General features: G+C 46.3%; 1 protein-coding gene across 4 annotated transcripts in view; it reads left to right on the forward strand.

Moving 5' to 3' along the window:
- Window positions 1-258: 258 nt before the first annotated feature.
- The window catches only part of GNB1L (G protein subunit beta 1 like), a 57,067-nt gene continuing 39,872 nt past the window's right edge, over window positions 259-17,453 (forward strand). Inside the window, exons 1-2 of one of the 4 annotated variants that reach the window (XM_073628894.1) lie at window positions 270-401; window positions 12,755-12,889. In XM_073628894.1, the coding sequence (XP_073484995.1) occupies window positions 12,774-12,889 (116 nt within the window). In that variant the 5' untranslated portion in view covers window positions 270-401; window positions 12,755-12,773. Of the gene's footprint in view, window positions 402-1,285; window positions 1,506-12,754; window positions 12,890-17,453 lie in introns of those variants that run through there. The other 3 variants (XM_073628895.1, XM_073628896.1, XM_073628892.1) reach the window with 3 other exon arrangements.

Raw genomic sequence — 17,453 nt, forward strand, 5'->3', positions numbered from 1 at the left:
TCATGGGTCTCATACACATTCTGAGCCCCAAATACCCCCTCATGTTTGCACTGTCATTACACGTGATCCCACATCTCCTGCTTTGTGCCCCAGCCCTTCCACCTTCTCTAATGCTCACAGCCCAGCCCTGTGCCCCCATGCTTCTCTGCACTCCGTCACTTTTCTTTCCTCTTATGCATACAATGAAACACCGTACTATCGTTCCTCTTTCCTCCTCCACACATCCCATCCAGCAACTTCGCCTAGAGCGCTGACATCACGGATCACATGACCGATCACGTGAGATGCAGTGCCGACCCGGAAGTGTGTGGTGTCTCCCGGTGCGCTGTGCGGCATGAACGGGTATATATAACGAGCCACGGAGTGGGCGGAGCAATCTTACTCCCTTCTGTGATAGGAAGGTAGTTTTTGCTTTCTTTTTCTTTTTTATTCCAGTCCCTTGTCCTCCACGTGCTCCAGTGTGGGCTATTAATAATAATAGTGTTACACCCCCACTAATCTATATGTATATGAGGACTGTGGCTTTATTTAGCCATCGTCTTCTCCGCTGCTGTTTTTTTGAGCTTGATATAGTAAAGCTGTGCATTCCTAGACTAACAGCAGTATATACAGAATGGGATACATGCATGGGCTGTGTTACCTGGCAAAGGAGTTGTATATCTGTCCATCCAGCGCTGGGTTTTACACAGCTCTGCTACACAGTACAGCCATTCTGTTGTGCTCACTTTTCTTCACTGCAGTGAAAGCCTAATTCCAGGCTGCCCCAGTTCATGAACATTTCAAACTGAAGAGGTACGACAGGTTGGGTTTTAGCCTATTTTACCTCATCTGCAGAGTTCAGCTGAAAGTGTTTGTTACCCCAACAGTTCATATTCCTGATATGTGCCTGCTGTTCCATGTACTTGTATGAAAAAGTCTCCTGTTCTCTTTGTATTACTTCCTTTATATGAAATCCCTGGTGTTCCTACCAGTCCCTCTGCTTTTCTATTAAAAAGTGACCACACTAAGCAGGAGAGCACAGCGTGGTCAGTTCTCTAGTAAGGATGAGCTCAGGCGTGTTTGCAACTCCAAGTGCGTGCGCCCGCCTGCCAAGAAGCTGACACTCCTTAAAGTGGTGTTCCAGCCGAAATTATACTTTTTAAATAAAAATACCCCTATAATACACAAGCTTAATGTATTCTAATAAAGTTAGTCTGTAAACTAAGGTCTGTTTTGTTTGTTTATAGCAGTAGTTTGTTATTTTATAAACTTACAGCAGGCCGTGGCCATCTTAAGTGTGGGCATCTGAAGCCAGACTGTATTTCTTCCTGGATCTCATCCTTGCAGATCTTGCACATGCTCAGTGCAGCACAAGCAGTGTAATAGGTTTCAGGTCAGGTTTCCATAGCAATGGCAGTGTCAGAGGAAGTTGCCGCCCCTTCCCAGAAGGCATTGCAAACAGGAAATGATGCAATGGTCCGCAGCCAGGGAGGAGGAAGAGAAAAATTGAATACAGCAGATATACAGTAAGTACTGAGAAAAAAAATAAAAAAATATCCAATTTGTTTACAGTGCACAGTTTAGTGAGGGACGCTGAAGAGTTGCAAAAGTGGGTGGAACTCCACTTTAACGCTAATCACAGGCAGTAAGACATTTCCCCATCTGTGCAGCTGCAGATTGGGAAATGTCTCGCTACCTGTGATTAGCACTGCAGAGTGTCAGTTTCCTGGCGGGTGCGGGCACGTGGAGTTGTGAACACGCCTGAGCTCATCCTTATTCTCTAGCTATGCTGGGAATTCAGTGTGCTCTCCAATGATCAGACTTGTCCTTACACGCCCCCGCTGCACAGCCAGTCACTGGAAAGCTCAGTGTACTGTTGCTTCTCCTCCCCCCAGCCCTTATGCAGCTGAGAACAGAGGGAATGTGGTCACTTATAAAAAAGGGAAAAAAGGTTTTTATAATTTTTTTTTTTTTTTATCTACATGCAAATGCATAGCTCCCAATTGTCCCTGATTTGGAGCAATGTCCCTCTGTCCCTCCTTCCTCCTCATCTGTCCCTCATTGTAAACTGATCTATATAGTTGTATAAAAAATGCACTTTTTATCTTTCAAAAAGTGTTTCTCAGTGCTAAACCTTTCATCCAATTTCTAAATTCCTGCATTTGTAAATTTTAAAAGCCAGTATAAAAGAATAGTAGTGGTTAAAAAAAACACTTTTGGTTTTAACTAATCATTTTTTTTTGTATAATTCTCCTTTAAGAGGGGCGTGGCAGGGGGTGTGGCCTATGAACATACTTTTGCTAATAGGTGTCCCTCGCTCTCATCTCAAAAAGTTGTAAGGTATGCAAATGTCTTGCCTTTCATTTCAGTTTTAACCAGTTGCCGACCGCTGCACGCCGATATACGTCAGGACAATGGCAGCGGTGGGCAAATGGCCATACCTATACATTTTGTGTGGCATGGATAGCGTGACCGTGCCTGCGGGACCAGTGGACTCTATGTCCGCCAGTGTACCGCGATCGTGTCACGGAGCCTCAGAACAGGGAAGTGCCTATGTAAACAAGGCATTTCCCCATTCTGGTTTGTGTGATGACAGAGATCACTGCTCTCTGTCATCGGGAGCAGTGATCGCTGTCATGTGACTTGAAGCCCATCCCCTCCACAGTTAGAATCACTCTCTAGGACACACTTAACCCCTTCATCGCCCCCTAGTGGTTGACCCCTTCACTGCCAGTGTCATTTACACAGTAATCAGTGCATTTTTATAGCAGTGATCGCTGTATAAATGACAATGGTCCCAAAATAGTATCAAAAGTGTCCGATGTGTCTGCCATAATGTCGCAGTCCCGATAAAAATCACAGATCCCCACCATTACTAATAAAAAATAAAAAATAAAAATGCCATAAACTATCCCCTATTTTGTAGATGCTATGACTTTTGCGCAAACCAATCAATATACGCTTATTGTGATTTTTTTTTCTTTTTTTTTACCAAAAATATGTAGACGAATACATATCGGCCTAAACTGAGGGGAAAAAATTTTTTTAATATATTTTTGGGGGATATTTATTATAGCAAAAAGTATAAAATAATGCGTTTTTTTCAAAATTGTCGCAGTTTTTTTTGTTTATAGCGCAAAAAATAAAAACCGCAGAGGGGATCAAATACCACCTCTATTTGTGGGAAAAAAAGGACGTCAATTTTGTTTGTGTGCAACGTCGCACAACCGCGCAATTGTCAGTTAAAGCGACGCAGTGCCAAATCGCAAAAAAAGCTCTGGTCAGGAAGGGGGTAAAATCTTCCAGGGCTGAAGTAGTTAAACTGAATGGGTTGGTTTACAATCACTTCAAGTAACATACTCCCCCACACAGTTTATCGAGCATTATTCTGTTGTGATCTGCCGACCTCCCCCCACCACATATCAGGTCACGCCCCACCATTTCCTCTCTGACGTCATCAGGAGTCAGCTGTTCCTTCCTGATTCTTGCAGCCTGCAATGGCCCACCTCCAGGTCCACCCTCCTACAGCCACTTTGATGCCCCCTGGGAACACCCGACATGGATACCCCAGGGGGCTGCCAGAGCGGAGTACACATCATTCTTGCCTAGGTAAGAATGGAGGGAGGGAGGGGGTGGGCCAGACCAAAAAGCAATTTGAAAAAAAGGGAAACAAACAAACAAACAAAAAAAAATATCAGCTTTAATTTTTGTGGAGGGTTCACATGATGCAAAGTACTTGGAGGGAGTGAAGGTTGCTTTGAAGTGTAACTAAAGGCAAAACTTTTTTTCTCTTACGTTCATTGACGGACACAGCTTCTCTTCATTCTTGACCATAGGGTTATAGAGCCACCTAGAGGAGCAGGACACTATCCAAAAATAGAACACAGCACTGCCTATGGGCAGTCCTATCTGGTATAAACCCCCTCTCTGCTATAGGCAAGCCAGTAATTTTTGTCTAGTGTTTCAGGAATATTGACCTAGTTCCCTGCTGGGATCTGTGGTTCTATAGTTTTTTTTCTCCTTTTTTCCTGCAGAGATTTTCAATCAACAGCCGGCTGGATAATCTAGATCCAGTGGTCACCCCAGTCTGGCCAACACATGCATGCAAACTTTTAGCTACACACTGTGCCGGCAGCAACAGGACTGGGGCAGCCGGTGATGTAAACGTCTTGCGGGAACATATATGACCGGGCACCTGCAGTCTGTGTCATAGTATTACCCATATTAGTGGAGAGGAGGATCTGTCATGGAAGTCTTACCTGCACACTCTGCTGGACTGGTAAGTAGATGCCCTCCTTTCCCTCTTTGGATGTGGTGTCCCTTTGCCAGCCCTCCTTTTCTCCTATGCCCTCTGGGGTGAATTGGTGTGGGGTTTGGTACCTTGTCCCCCCATGCTTTGGCTGTGCCGCAGGTTGTAGCTGTGGAGACAATGTGTAGTGTTTGCCTGTGCGCCTTCCTCCTTCACCCTTTTTCACGGGTTGAGAACCTTGAGGCTGCTGGGACCATGCAAGGCAAGTATTTTATCTTGCTCCCTAGGATGTATTTTTCTCGCCCATTGTTGACTGGGGACTCTGGTATGGGCCCGCCTGTTGCCACCATGTGGTTGGGCTGCCTGAAAATTTAGGCCGCGGCTTTGGGGTCTTTTAGATTGGGGTGTAGCGCCCACCATCTTGCCTTTGAGCAGGTGCCCTTTCCTACTGCCATTTCCACCGCTGATCTGGCATCCTGCTGGATCCTGAGGCAGGCTGTTGCAGCTGCCATTTTGATTTTGGACTTCCGTCCTTTTTTCCTTGGCCTTCAATGCCACGACATGTCCCCTAACCCGGTAGTGCACTCTGTGTCATGTGGGTCTGTCCACTCAGACATGCAGAGGGCTCCCTGGCAGTGGCGCTGCAAGTGATGTTGTTGGCATTGTGTCACTGTCGATTCTGCTACTGCACATAATAAGGCACTGGTGATTGCACACATTGCCCCTGTGCAGATTAAGGGCTCTGGGGCTGCCGAGGCAGTGACTGTCCCCTTTTAGTACACTTTTGCCGGTGCATTTTACCAAGTTGTTTTCCTCTGCCCCTCCTATTTTGATTTATTTCCTAGGCGAGAGGGCACCCAAAACATGCACTTATAGTCCTGGAATGCATTATTCCTGTGAGGGGCCCTTCTGAAGAGGTGGACCTAGCCCCCCCCCCCCCCCCCCCCCAGGCCCCCCAATATTTTGAAAGAAATTTCTAGTCCTGAAGAAGCGTCCCTGTACGCGCAACATGTCGAGCGATGAAGTGAATTTTGTGCCCGGATCCACATCCTGACCCACAGTATTCTCCACTTACATCCCCATTTGGATATTACTACAGGAATTCCAATTACCGCTCTTGTGGATGTATTATTGTACTTTTCTATCCTACTAAGTGGTGTGAGAGTTTATGTGTGGGGTTTACAATATCAATTTCATGAATTTTACATGTATCTGTATGTAATAATTTTTTCAATCAGTTTTCTACAAAATAAACCAATTTATTACTTTTAGATGGTTTACCTGTGTGCCTTTAAAGTCCACTTTTTTAGTTTTTAGGTGGGTGAGGTGGAGGGTGATTATTGTTGGTTTGCGGACTTGGGAACCTCTCTGCTTACCATCAGTGGGTCTGAAAACTGATCCTGCCAGGCTACAAACTAGATTTTTGTGTTTGCCCACAAGACATGTTCTGTTCTTCCATTCTTCTTCTTCAAGGAGAGACAGCCCCTATACTGAAACTAGAGAGTTTTCAGAGGGTTGTACTCCTGTGTGCGGCCCATAAAAATAAAAAAAGTGGGCGTTAGTCCCATCCTGGACCCCGTTGCCCTGAATTGCTTGGTGCATTTGCAGACATTCCAAATGGAAACATCCATTTGGTGATGGCCTCCTTTCATAGGGGGATAACTTGGCCTCCATAGATGTGAAGAAGCACCAACGCTTTTTATGCTTTACAGTCGGGGACATGAATTACCAGGTTGTGGCCAATCCCTTTGGTTTGTCGCCACTCCTTGTTATTTATAAGATGATGACCCTGGTTCTGGTGTTGCTGAGACAATGGTGGATTGCCGTGATTGGCTATGTGGAGACTTATTCTGCTTTGATGGACAACGTGGCAAACACGATGCACGCTTTGTAGGACTTTGGATGGGTGCTATACCTTAAACTGTCCGTTCTGACCCTGACCAGAATCCTTTGCATGAAGGTATAAGGTGAAGAGCCGGCAACTTGTCCATCAGAAAAAGTCACTTTGTTACATCGAGTGGAGAGTACAAATTACACTGGCTTACGCGTTTTGGTAATAAGCCTTAATCATAGCCATTGGCTATAATTAAGGCTTATTGCCAAAACACGTAAGCCGCTGTCTTTTGTACTCTCCACTCAATGTAATAAAGTGACTTTTTCTGATGGACAAGTTGCCGGATCTTCACCTTATACCTCCATGTTTCATTAGTGTTGGGAAGGCACTGAGCAGGAGCACCGTCAGTCAACCTCCCTGGGGAATCTGTCAGGGCGTTGCACTTTTCTTCTCATGGCAAAATCCTTTGGTGGATGGAGCTTACTGTACCAGCTCTCTCTTCCAGGCATGGGCAACTATCAGGCTGATTTCCTGAATCATCAGATGCTGGGTCAGAGAGAGTGGTCCCTTCACCCAGGAAAATGTTGACAACTCTGTCTAAGGTGGGACACGCTGGATGTGGATCTCCTGGCATCCCGTCACCACAAAACATGGCACTTTACTGTTGAAACAGCGAGAAATACTCTGGTGGCACAGTGAAGCCATTATTGTCTCGTTTATGCATTTCCTCTTCTCGGGCTTCCACCTCGTCTGCTTCGCAAGATGGAGGCCAAAGGGATTCCAGTCATTCTCGTTGGCCCAGCTTACCCTTGTCAGCCCATAAATGTACCTCCCGGGGGTTTTATCATCACAATTGGAAAGTTTATATATATCGTGGTGCAAGGCTATGGCTGTTTCTCTGTGTGCCTTCTGGGTTGCTCGGATCTTGGCCTTTTTTCACCTTGGCGTTGAGCACAAGCTTGCGTTGAGTTCCATTAAGGGTCAGATCTTTGCCCTTCAGGTCTTTTTTTTTTCACCGTCTCTTGGCCACGTACTCCTTGATTCATACCCTTATTCAAGGGTTCATCATGTGGTATGCTTGGTGCGTTCACCTATTCCACAGCGGAACCTAAGCATGTTTCTTTCGGTCCTTCAGAAGCCTTCTTTTTGAGTACAGAGAAATCCCTTTGCTCACGCGCTCTCAGAAGTTTGCCCTTTTGATTGCGGCTACCTCTGTGTGCCGTGTGTCAAAGCTAGCGGCCTTGTCCCATAAGTCCCCTTATTTGGTCTGACATTTGAATATGGTTGTTGCCTGTTCACGTTCTACTGTTCCTTCTGAAGGTGGTATCTGATTTTCATCTGCTTGTGGCCATTGTCTTACCTTCACTGTGTCCACGTCCTTTGCATGCTAAGGAGGTTGCACTGTACTCCCTGGGTGTGGCCGGATGATTATTGTAGACCTGTTCCCTACAGCTTCTTTTTTGGAGGTCGTTTTCTCTTTTTTTGTGACTACAGGCAGGCCACAAAATGGCCTGATGGCCTCCTCTGCCACCATTTCTTGATCGATAAGGCAGATGATGGTTAAGGCTTGTGCCATTAAAGGTCGGGCTTCTCCCTTCCCCGTTTTTGTCACACTCTACCAGTGCGATTTGTGCCTCTTGGGTGTTGCGAGTTCCAGCGCCTCTGTCTCAAGTTTGCAAGGTGGCTATCTGGTCATATCTGCATATAATACCACATTGTTACACAGTTGATGTTTTTGCATCTTTGGAGCCTTGTGTTAACTGCAAGGCTTTGCAGGTGGCTGTTTGAGCGATTTCTTTGGGTGGCTGCCTTTTTTGCCTGTTGACTCCTGCCTTGTTTCCCACCCATCATTTAGGTACTGATTTGGGACGTCCCTATGGTCGAAAATAAGAAGCTGTGTCTATCAATGAACATGAGAGAAAATGGGATTTTTTGTTACTAACTGTAAAATCCCTTTCTCTGAGTTCATTGACAGACACAGCACCCACCCTTCTTTTGGTCTTTTTTTTTTGGTCTTGTAGGGCTTTTTGACTAACTGGCTTGCCTATAGCAGAGAGGGAGTTTATACCAGCTAGGACTGCCCATGGCTGGTGCTGTGTTCTTTTTCGGCCTAATGTCCTACTATTGTAGATGGTGCTATAACCCTGTGAAAAAGAATGAGGAGAATCTGTGTCCATCAATGAAATTGTAAAAAGGGATTTTGTAGTGAGTAACAAAAAATCCTGCTTTTCTTTTCTTCTTCTTTTTTTTTTTTTGCCACTGCGGCCTATTGGGGAGATTTACCTTCACTTCCTGTCCTACAGCCAAAAACAGGAAGTGAGAGTAAATCTCTCCAAAGTGAGGGAATCCTGGGGTGTGTCAGCAGAACTAGTGCCCCCATTGTAAGATTTCCCCTCTATTAGTGTTTTGATGTCAACCCAGACAGAAAAAAAAAGCCTAACACATTCTGATTCCTCTCCATCTCTCCAAAACGTAAAAAGAAAAAAAATAAAGTTTTGCCATTTTAGTTACACTTTAAGTACTCAGGAAAGTGTGCTGAATCGGCCCATTGATACAAGGCCTTGCTGTGCTCTTCTGGACACCTGATGCAAAGAAGCCTCTTCCTCAGTTCACAGACTACAGTCAGGAAGCACTTTTGCAGTGTATGCCAAGCCAAATTTCTTTTTCAAATTTTGGCATGAGTGGGAAGGTTTAGAATTCCTGTCAGGTTTTACTGCTTTCAAGAGCTCTGTTACAGAGATTTCCTATAACCTCCTGTCTTGCAGACAACAGTTTCACCAGACAGCAACACATACAGAAATATGGTTCTAACCTTCCTCTACTTTACTTCCTGTCTGGTAAATCATTGTCAGCATTACAGGAAGTGAGGATAAATACTTCTAATGGAGCCCGAGATAGCCATGAAAACCTGGCAGGGGTTTTAAAACTTCCCCATCCAAAACTAATTAAAAAAGCTTTTGGCTGGACATACAGTATAACACTTCCAATCTCCAACAGTCGCACTCTGGCAACTGTCCACATTGTGACTTTTCTGAGTATACAGTATTGCCTTTAGGCTAGAGTTGCCACCTCATCCCTTTAAACCCGAACACATATTAATTACACAGGTTCTGTGGCTGATTAAGGTGGTAATTAAACTCACTTGTTGCCCTATCTGCATTTAATTAGCCTCAGAACCTGTGTAATTCATATGTGTTCGGGTTTAAAGGGATGAGGTGGCAACCCTACTTTAGGCCCCTGATATCCAATCCAGTAATGACATCAAGAAAATCAATTAAAAGTTTATATTTCTGTCACATACACGTGGAATGTATTGATATGTGATTCAAACATCTCTCTTCTCAAGCTCTCTTTTCTTCACCGCTCTTCTCCACCCCACAATCTGTACATATAACCCTCACTTCTCCCTCCCCTCTCCCTATTACTGCACTCATCACCTCTTTCTAACTCCAAGCCCATATGCTAACAAACCCCCCAGGATACTGAAGCATGTCCCCTCATACAAATAGTATTCTCATACTACCTCCCTTACTCTTCGGCTTCTCCTAACCTCTGGAGATCTTTCCCCAAACCCTGGGCCTCCCTTATTTAACTGTACCCAACACACCCAACCCCATCACCCCACACCCTCTGGCAGTAGTCGCAATCTACGCAATTTAGTCTCCATTACTCTTCCCAAAACCAACCTCCACTTCTCCTGTGCTCTCTGGAACGCCCGCTCTGTCTGCAACAAACTCACCGCTGTTCATGACCTCTTTATCACTAATTCCTTTAATCTACTTGCTGTCACCGAAACCTGGCTCCATGAATCCGACACTCCTTCTCCTGCTTCCCTCTCCCATGATGGCCTTCCCTGGACTCACTCCCCTAGGCCTTATGGACGCAAGGGAGGTGGAGTGGGATTCCCCCTATCCCCACAGAGCACCTTCCAGGTTCTTCACTCTCCTCCCTCTCTTTCCCTCTCATCATTTGAAGCTCACTGTATACGTCTATTCTTTCCAACTTCCCTAAGAATTGCTGTAATCTACTGACCCCCTGGACCATTATCGACTTTCTTTGATGAGTTTTTGTCCTGACTCCCCTACTTTCTATCTTCTGAAATTCCCACAATCCTTCTCAGTGATTTCAGCATCCCCGCTAATACAAGCACTCCTGCTACATCTAAACTTCTTAGTCTAACCTCCTCGTTTGACCTGAAGCAATGGGTACAGGGTTCTACTCACTCTGATGGCAACACCCTTGACCTTCTCCTACCTATGCACTTCATGCAACTTCTACAACAATTCTTTTCCTCTCTCTGACCACCACCTTATTAGTCTTTCTCCCTGTCTTCCACCACCCTTCCCTCCATTCGCCTAACCATCACCCGTAGAAAGCTTCGCCGCTTCAACCCATCTCTCCTCTATTCTACTACTGACCACCTCTATGACAAAACCTCACCCCTGCCCTACCCCAACCAAGCCACTTCCATCTACAATACATCCCTGTCCTCCACCCTGGACAAGCTCGCTCCCCTCACTACATACAGAATCAGGCCTCGACCCCTACAACCCATGTAGACAGATGAAACCAGAATTCTCAAAAAACTTAGTCGTGCTCCTGAGCGTCTGTGGCACAAGACTAAGTCTCTCAAAGACTTCAACCAATACAAATCTTCCCTTCAAAAATACTATTCTTTCATCCACACTGCCAAGCAGACCTATTTTACCACTCTCATCCCCGTCAACTCTTCTTTACTTCATCCTGCACCGCCTCCACCCATTGACTCACTCACTGCCCAGGAGATTGCTAATCACTTCAAAAACAAGATTGATACAATTCGTGATGAAATCTTCACTCTACAGGTATCCTCCCCCAGTTAAGACCCCATGTCAACAGATACAATTGACACTCCCCTTTTCAAACCTGCTACTAAAAAAGAAAGTGGTTAAACTCCATTCTAACGCCCAACTAACCACCTGTCCCCTGGACCCTATACCCTCTCAAATACTACGGTCATCTTCTGACTCTATCCTACACTCTCTAACCCACATCTTCAATTTCTCCCTCTCTTCTGGCATCTTCCCCAATGCTCTAAAACACGCATCGTTCACCCCATACTTAAAAAGCCATCCTTGGACCCTACCAATCTTAACAATCTATGCCCTTCTCTCCCTGCTCCCCTTTTCCTCTAAACTCCTTGAACGCCTGGTTTACAACCAGCTGAGTGACCACCTCGCTAAGAATAACCTTCTTGATCCTCTTCAATCTGGATTTCGCCCTCAACACTCCACAGAAACTGCTCTTTTAAAACTCACAAATGACCTACTAACTGCAAAAATCAACGGACACTATTCTGTACTCCTACTTCTGGACCTTTCAGCTGCCTTTGAGACAGTTGACCACCACCTCCTTCTCAAACTTTACTCCTTCTGTCTCCGTGACTGTGCTCTTCCGTGGCTCTCATCCTACCTATCCCAATGCACGTTTAGTGTCACTTACAATTCTACTGACCCCCCCTCCTCTTCCCGTCTCTGTCGGGGTCCCCCAAGGTTCTGTTCTTGGACCTCTCCTATTTTCAATCTACACCTCTTCCCTGGGTCAGTTGATTGCCTCCCACGGCTTTCAATATCATTTCTACGCTGAAGACACCCAAATCTATCTCTCCACCCCTCAACTCACTCCATCAGTCTCCTCACGTATCACTAACTTACTAACCAACATATCTGTATGGATGTCACACGTTTTCTCAAACTCAACTTGTCCAAAACAGAGCTCATAATAATTCCTCCCTCATGTGCCTCTTTCCCTGACTTCTCTGTCAAGAGCAATGGCACAACCATCCACCCATCCCCACATGTCAGGGTGCTAGGTGTTATCTTGGACTCTGAACTCTCCCTTTAGCCCCACATCCAATCACTCTCCCAAGCTTGCCGCCTCAACTTCTGTAATATCTCAAAACTACGTCCCTTTCTAACCAATGAAACCACAGAGCTCCTGATTCACTCCCTGGTTATCTCTCGCCTTGAATACTGTTACTCCCTCCTCATGGGCTTACCTTTAGATAGACTATCCCTCCTTCAGTCTATCATGAATTCTGCTGCCAGACTCATCCACCGTACAAACGCTCAGTATCTTCTACCCCTCTCTGCCAATCCCTCCATTGGCTGCCACTCGCCTAACAAATTAAATTCAAAATACTAACAATAAGTTACAAACTCTGCCCCCAGCTACATCACTAGCCTAGTCTCAAAATACCAACCTAATCGTCCTCTTCGTTCCTCCCAAGACCTCCTGCTCTCTAGCTCCCTCATCACCTACTCCCATATTCGCCTCCAGGACTTCTCCCGAGCCTCTCCCATCCTCTGGAATTCCCTACCCCAATCTGTCAGACTGTCTCCAAATCTATCCACTTTTAGGCGATCCCTGAAAACTTTTCTCTTTAGAGAAACCTATCCTCCCTCCACCCAACAACTACACTTCTACTTTCTTCATCAGCTCATCCCCTACAGCTATTACCCTTTTGTATCACTTGACCCTCCCTCCTAGATTGTAATCTCTAATGAGTAGGGCCCTCTGAATCCTCCTGTATTGAATTGTATTGTATTTGTACTGTCTGCCCTATTGTAAAGCGCTGCGCAAACTGTCGGCGCTATATAAATCCTGTATAATAATAATGCAAGCAGTACTTACCTTTTTCTATTTATTATTAGGTAGAATTTAGTATTTACAATGACTCTTGCTCCACCGGATCCAAAATTTGACCTTCGAGGAATTGGTGCAGAAGTCAGTAGCCTTCACTTTCACTGCAGAGTTCATAAACCATGTCCACCCCTTCTATTTTCTGGGTAAGTTTCATATAAAATATAGATAGATAGATAGATAGATAGATAGATAGATAGATAGATAGATAGATAGATAGAGATATATATCTATCTATATATAGATATATCTATATAGATATATAGATAGATATATCTATATATATAGTCTATTCTATTATTCACTGTTAATCCTAAATGTATTTGACAGGTATAGTAATAGTATGAAGAAGTCTAAGGACACTGCACTCCCATCATTTGACATAATAAGAAAACAATGAAACAGCCTCTGTCCCTCTCTGGCCATACCCACTGATGCGTTTTGACCCGCCTTTATTCATAGAGGTTACCCAAAGCAGTTACATTCAAAGCATGTGGTGAATGATAACTGTCATAGTTGCTTTTGCTCTTATCTGATGTGTCAAGTAGTGATGCATCTAAATTTCGGCCGCTGAAAATAGGGTTTTTAGCATTTTGCCGAAAGCACAAAAGATGCCGATAATAGCTGCCGAAAACACCTGTGATTATACAGTGCTTATGGTGTATTTTTTATGGGTCATGTGACTCAAAAAATGCATCAAAAACACAACACTGGTTCATTTTTGATGCATTGTTGCTGCATTTTCAATGCATTTTAGTGGGGAGGTGCTAACACCGCTTTAAAAGGTGCCGATAATGGCTGACAAATTCATATTTATTTAAATTCATGATATTACTTTAAAAGTAAATATAATACAATTATTTATAAAAACATTCAGTTTCGGCACCAGAATTTTTATTTCGGTGCACCACTACTGTCAAGCCATCAAATGTCTGGGGTCATAACTGATCACATGTGCAACATCATCAGAGGCCAAGATGGTAGCTTCTTTGGCTGTAAAGTGTAGAAGGGTTTAGTTCTGCTTTAAAACCATTTCAATGGATAATGCTGAGTAGGAGAATCAAATCCTGTTACATAGGAATCTACTTAGATATGTTACAGTTTAGAACTCGAGCACATGGCTGCAAGGGGGCAGTACAGCATGCAAGAGCAGGACCTGCTGTGTGCTGGCCTATCTCAGCACTTGCATAAGTACATGCACAGGCATACAACCCTTATCTCTAATGAGTGTGTTTACGCAAGTGCCAACGTATACCCTTGTACAGCTGCATCTCGCAACTTCTTTCTATTAGTGGCTGTACACAGCAGCTGTGGCTCGGGGGGGAAGATTTTTTGTAGTTTCTGTATGCTCTTGCCTTACGGCATTTTGCATAAGCTCTTAAAGAGGAAGTAAACCCTGGTGGGTTTTACTTCCTCTTTATTTCCCTGCAAAGGTAAAGCATAATGGGCTACTATGCACCGCATAGTAGCCCATTATGTGTCACTTACCTGAAACCGAAGCCCGCGATGTCACCGTTGTCCCCACTAGCAGGGAGCGTCTATCTTCGACCCTCTTCCTTCCTGGGCCGCAAACTCCGGCTCTGTGACTGGCCGGAGTCGCATGACGTCACTCCCGCGCATCAGCGCGGGAGCCGCCAGTCACAGCATGACCCCTAATAGAAACAGCACGATGTGCCCTTTCTAAAGTGCACATGCGCCGATGTTATCGGCGCTCGGCTTTTAAGTAAATATCTCCTGAACCGTGGAGGTTTAGGAGATATTTCAAGCACCTACAGGTAAGCCTTAAAATAGGCTTACCTGTAGGTAAAAGTGGTTGTACAGGGCGTACAACCACTTTAAGGCTCGTACACACTATAAGAAAATCGGGCGAACTTTTTCATCCTTGGAATGATCGTATGATTTTCTGATAGTGTGTACTCAACTTTTGACAGCCGATTCTGACCTTCCAAACAAAAATTTCCGTAGGGACAAATTCCAAAAATGTTCTCATACGTGAGCAGAATGAACAAATTTAGTTTAATGTGTACCATTTTCGTGCAATTTTCATATGAGAAGAATCTGAAAAGAAAGACTACACATGATCAGAAACAACAAAAAAAAAGCCTTTGTCGTAGGAGAATTTTCGTACATTTATTTCCTTCCTCAATTCTGACTTGCTGTGAAAGCGAGGAAATTCGGACAACTTTAGTTATACTGGAGCAAACAACAGTCTTACAGCAAACACAGCATGTTAAATTCAGTAATAAATAAGTTGTATGAATAGCTGCTGATCTCTGTCTGTAGTTTATTTGTGGATGTACCATGTGGCAGAAAAGGCCTCAAGTTGCATGGGTTTTCAGATTCCTACACCTCAATGGTCTATGTACTGTATTTAACACAAAGAAATGCCAAGTTGCTATGGTTAAGTTAAAGAAGATCACTCTTTTTTTTTATTACTAACTGGGATTCTCTTTTAGCTAGTGTTTGATGTTACAGGTTTTGTTCGTTTTTACAGCTCTCCTGGGCATGAGGAGGAAATGTAATGCTTACATTGACATTGCCAGAAGAAAATGAGTACTCGGTACTGAGGCAGTGGAAATAAGAAACAAATGTGTCTAAAAAATATGTATTTCTTAATTACTTTGACAAGTAAATGTCCGGTAACAAATTGTCAGTTCTGTGCTGGAACTGTCTGGCCACTGATGCACTTGGTGATTGGACATATACAGTACCTGACTGCGAGATTGTGTTTCCAGCGCGATACCATCGCGCTGGTTCTCTGCGACAGGGTACTGTGAATGTCGCGCTGGCTCGCTCATCGGGAAAGGAAAACTTTGTTTTCCTTCCGCGATGAGTGACAGGCAGTGCTGACAGCTGTCTGGTATGAATCCTGAGGCGGGAACACCGCGCCAAATTTTAAATGAAAAAACCGGCGTGGGTTCCCCCCTCGGAGGCATACCAGGCCCTTATGTCTGGCATGGATTGTAAGGGGAACCCCCTATGCCGAAAAATCGGCGTGGGGGTCCCCCCCAAATCCATACCAGACCCTTATCCGAGCATGCAGCCCGGCCGGCCAGGAAAGGGGGTGGGGACGAGCGAGCGCCCCCCTCCCTCCTGAGCCGTACCAGGCCGCATGCCCTCAACATGGGGGGGTGGGTGCCTTGGGGGAGGGGGGCGCCCTGCGGCCCCCCCACCCCAAAGCACCTTGTCCCCATGTTGATGAGGACAAGGGCCTCTTCCCGACAACCCTGGCCGTTGGTTGTCGGGGTCTGCGGGCGGGGGGCTTATCGGAATCCGGGAGCCCCCCTTAATAAGGGGGCCCCCAGATCCCGGCCCCCCACCCTGTGTGAATGAGTTTGGGGTACATGGTACCCCTACCCATTCACCTAGGGAAAAGTGTCAATATAAAAAACACACAGTACACAGGTTTTAAGAGTAATTTATTAGTCAGCTCCGGGGGTCTTCTTCCGACTTCGGGGGGTCCCCTTCCGACTTCTCCCGGTGTTCGGCCTCTTCTCCCGGTGTTCGGCCTCTTCTCCCGGGCCCCACCGCTATCTTCTTCCAGCTCTATTGCCAGCGAGGGGCCCGGTCTGCTGCCGCTGTCTTGTCGCCGCTGTCTCGCCGCCGCTGTCTCGCCGCCGCTGTCTCGCCGCCGCTGTCTCGCCGCTTCTTCTCTTCTTTTCTTCTTCCCCGATGTTGACACGACGCTCTCTCCGACTCGAATGCTGTGTGCGAGCTGCGGAGCCATTTATATAGGCGGTAACCCCGCCCCCTTACGACGTCATGGTCCCAGCATGCGCAGGGACTCTGGCGTCATAAGGGGGCGTGACCCCAGAGTCCCTGCGCATGCTGGGACCATGACGTCGTAAGGGGGCGGGGTTACCGCCTATATAAATGGCTCCGCAGCTCGCACACAGCATTCGAGCCGGAGAGAGCGTCGTGTCAACATCGGGGAAGAAGAAAAGAAGAGAAACAGCGGCGGCAAGACAGCGGCGACAAGACAGCGGCGACAAGACAGCGGCAGCAGACCGGGCCCCTCGCTGGCAATAGAGCTGGAAGAAGATAGCGGTGGGGCCCGGGAGAAGAGGCCGAACACCGGGAGAAGAGGCCGAACACCGGGAGAAGTCGGAAGGGGACCCCCCGAAGTCGGAAGAAGACCCCCGGAGCTGACTAATAAATTACTCTTAAAACCTGTGTACTGTGTGTTTTTTATATTGACACTTTTCCCTAGGTGAATGGGTAGGGGTACCATGTACCCCAAACTCATTCACACAGGGTGGGGGGCCGGGATCTGGGGGCCCCCTTATTAAGGGGGGCTCCCGGATTCCGATAAGCCCCCCGCCCGCAGACCCCGACAACCAACGGCCAGGGTTGTCGGGAAGAGGCCCTTGTCCTCATCAACATGGGGACAAGGTGCTTTGGGGTGGGGGGGGCCGCAGGGCGCCCCCCTCCCCCAAGGCACCCACCCCCCCATGTTGAGGGCATGCGGCCTGGTACAGCTCAGGAGGGGGGGGGCCGCCTGCTCGTCCCCACCCCCTTTCCTGGCCGGCCGGGCTGCGTGCTCGGATAAGGGTCTGGTATGGATTTGGGGGGGACCCCCACGCCGATTTTTCGGCATAGGGGGGTTCCCCTTACAATCCATGCCAGACCTAAGGGCCTGGTATGCCTCCGAGGGGGGAACCCACGCCGGTTTTTTCATTTAAAATTTGGCGCGGTGTTCCCGCCTCAGGA

The sequence above is a fragment of the Aquarana catesbeiana genome, linkage group LG01, assembly GCF_042186555.1.
Source record: "Aquarana catesbeiana isolate 2022-GZ linkage group LG01, ASM4218655v1, whole genome shotgun sequence".
Lineage (NCBI taxonomy): Eukaryota > Metazoa > Chordata > Amphibia > Anura > Ranidae > Aquarana > Aquarana catesbeiana.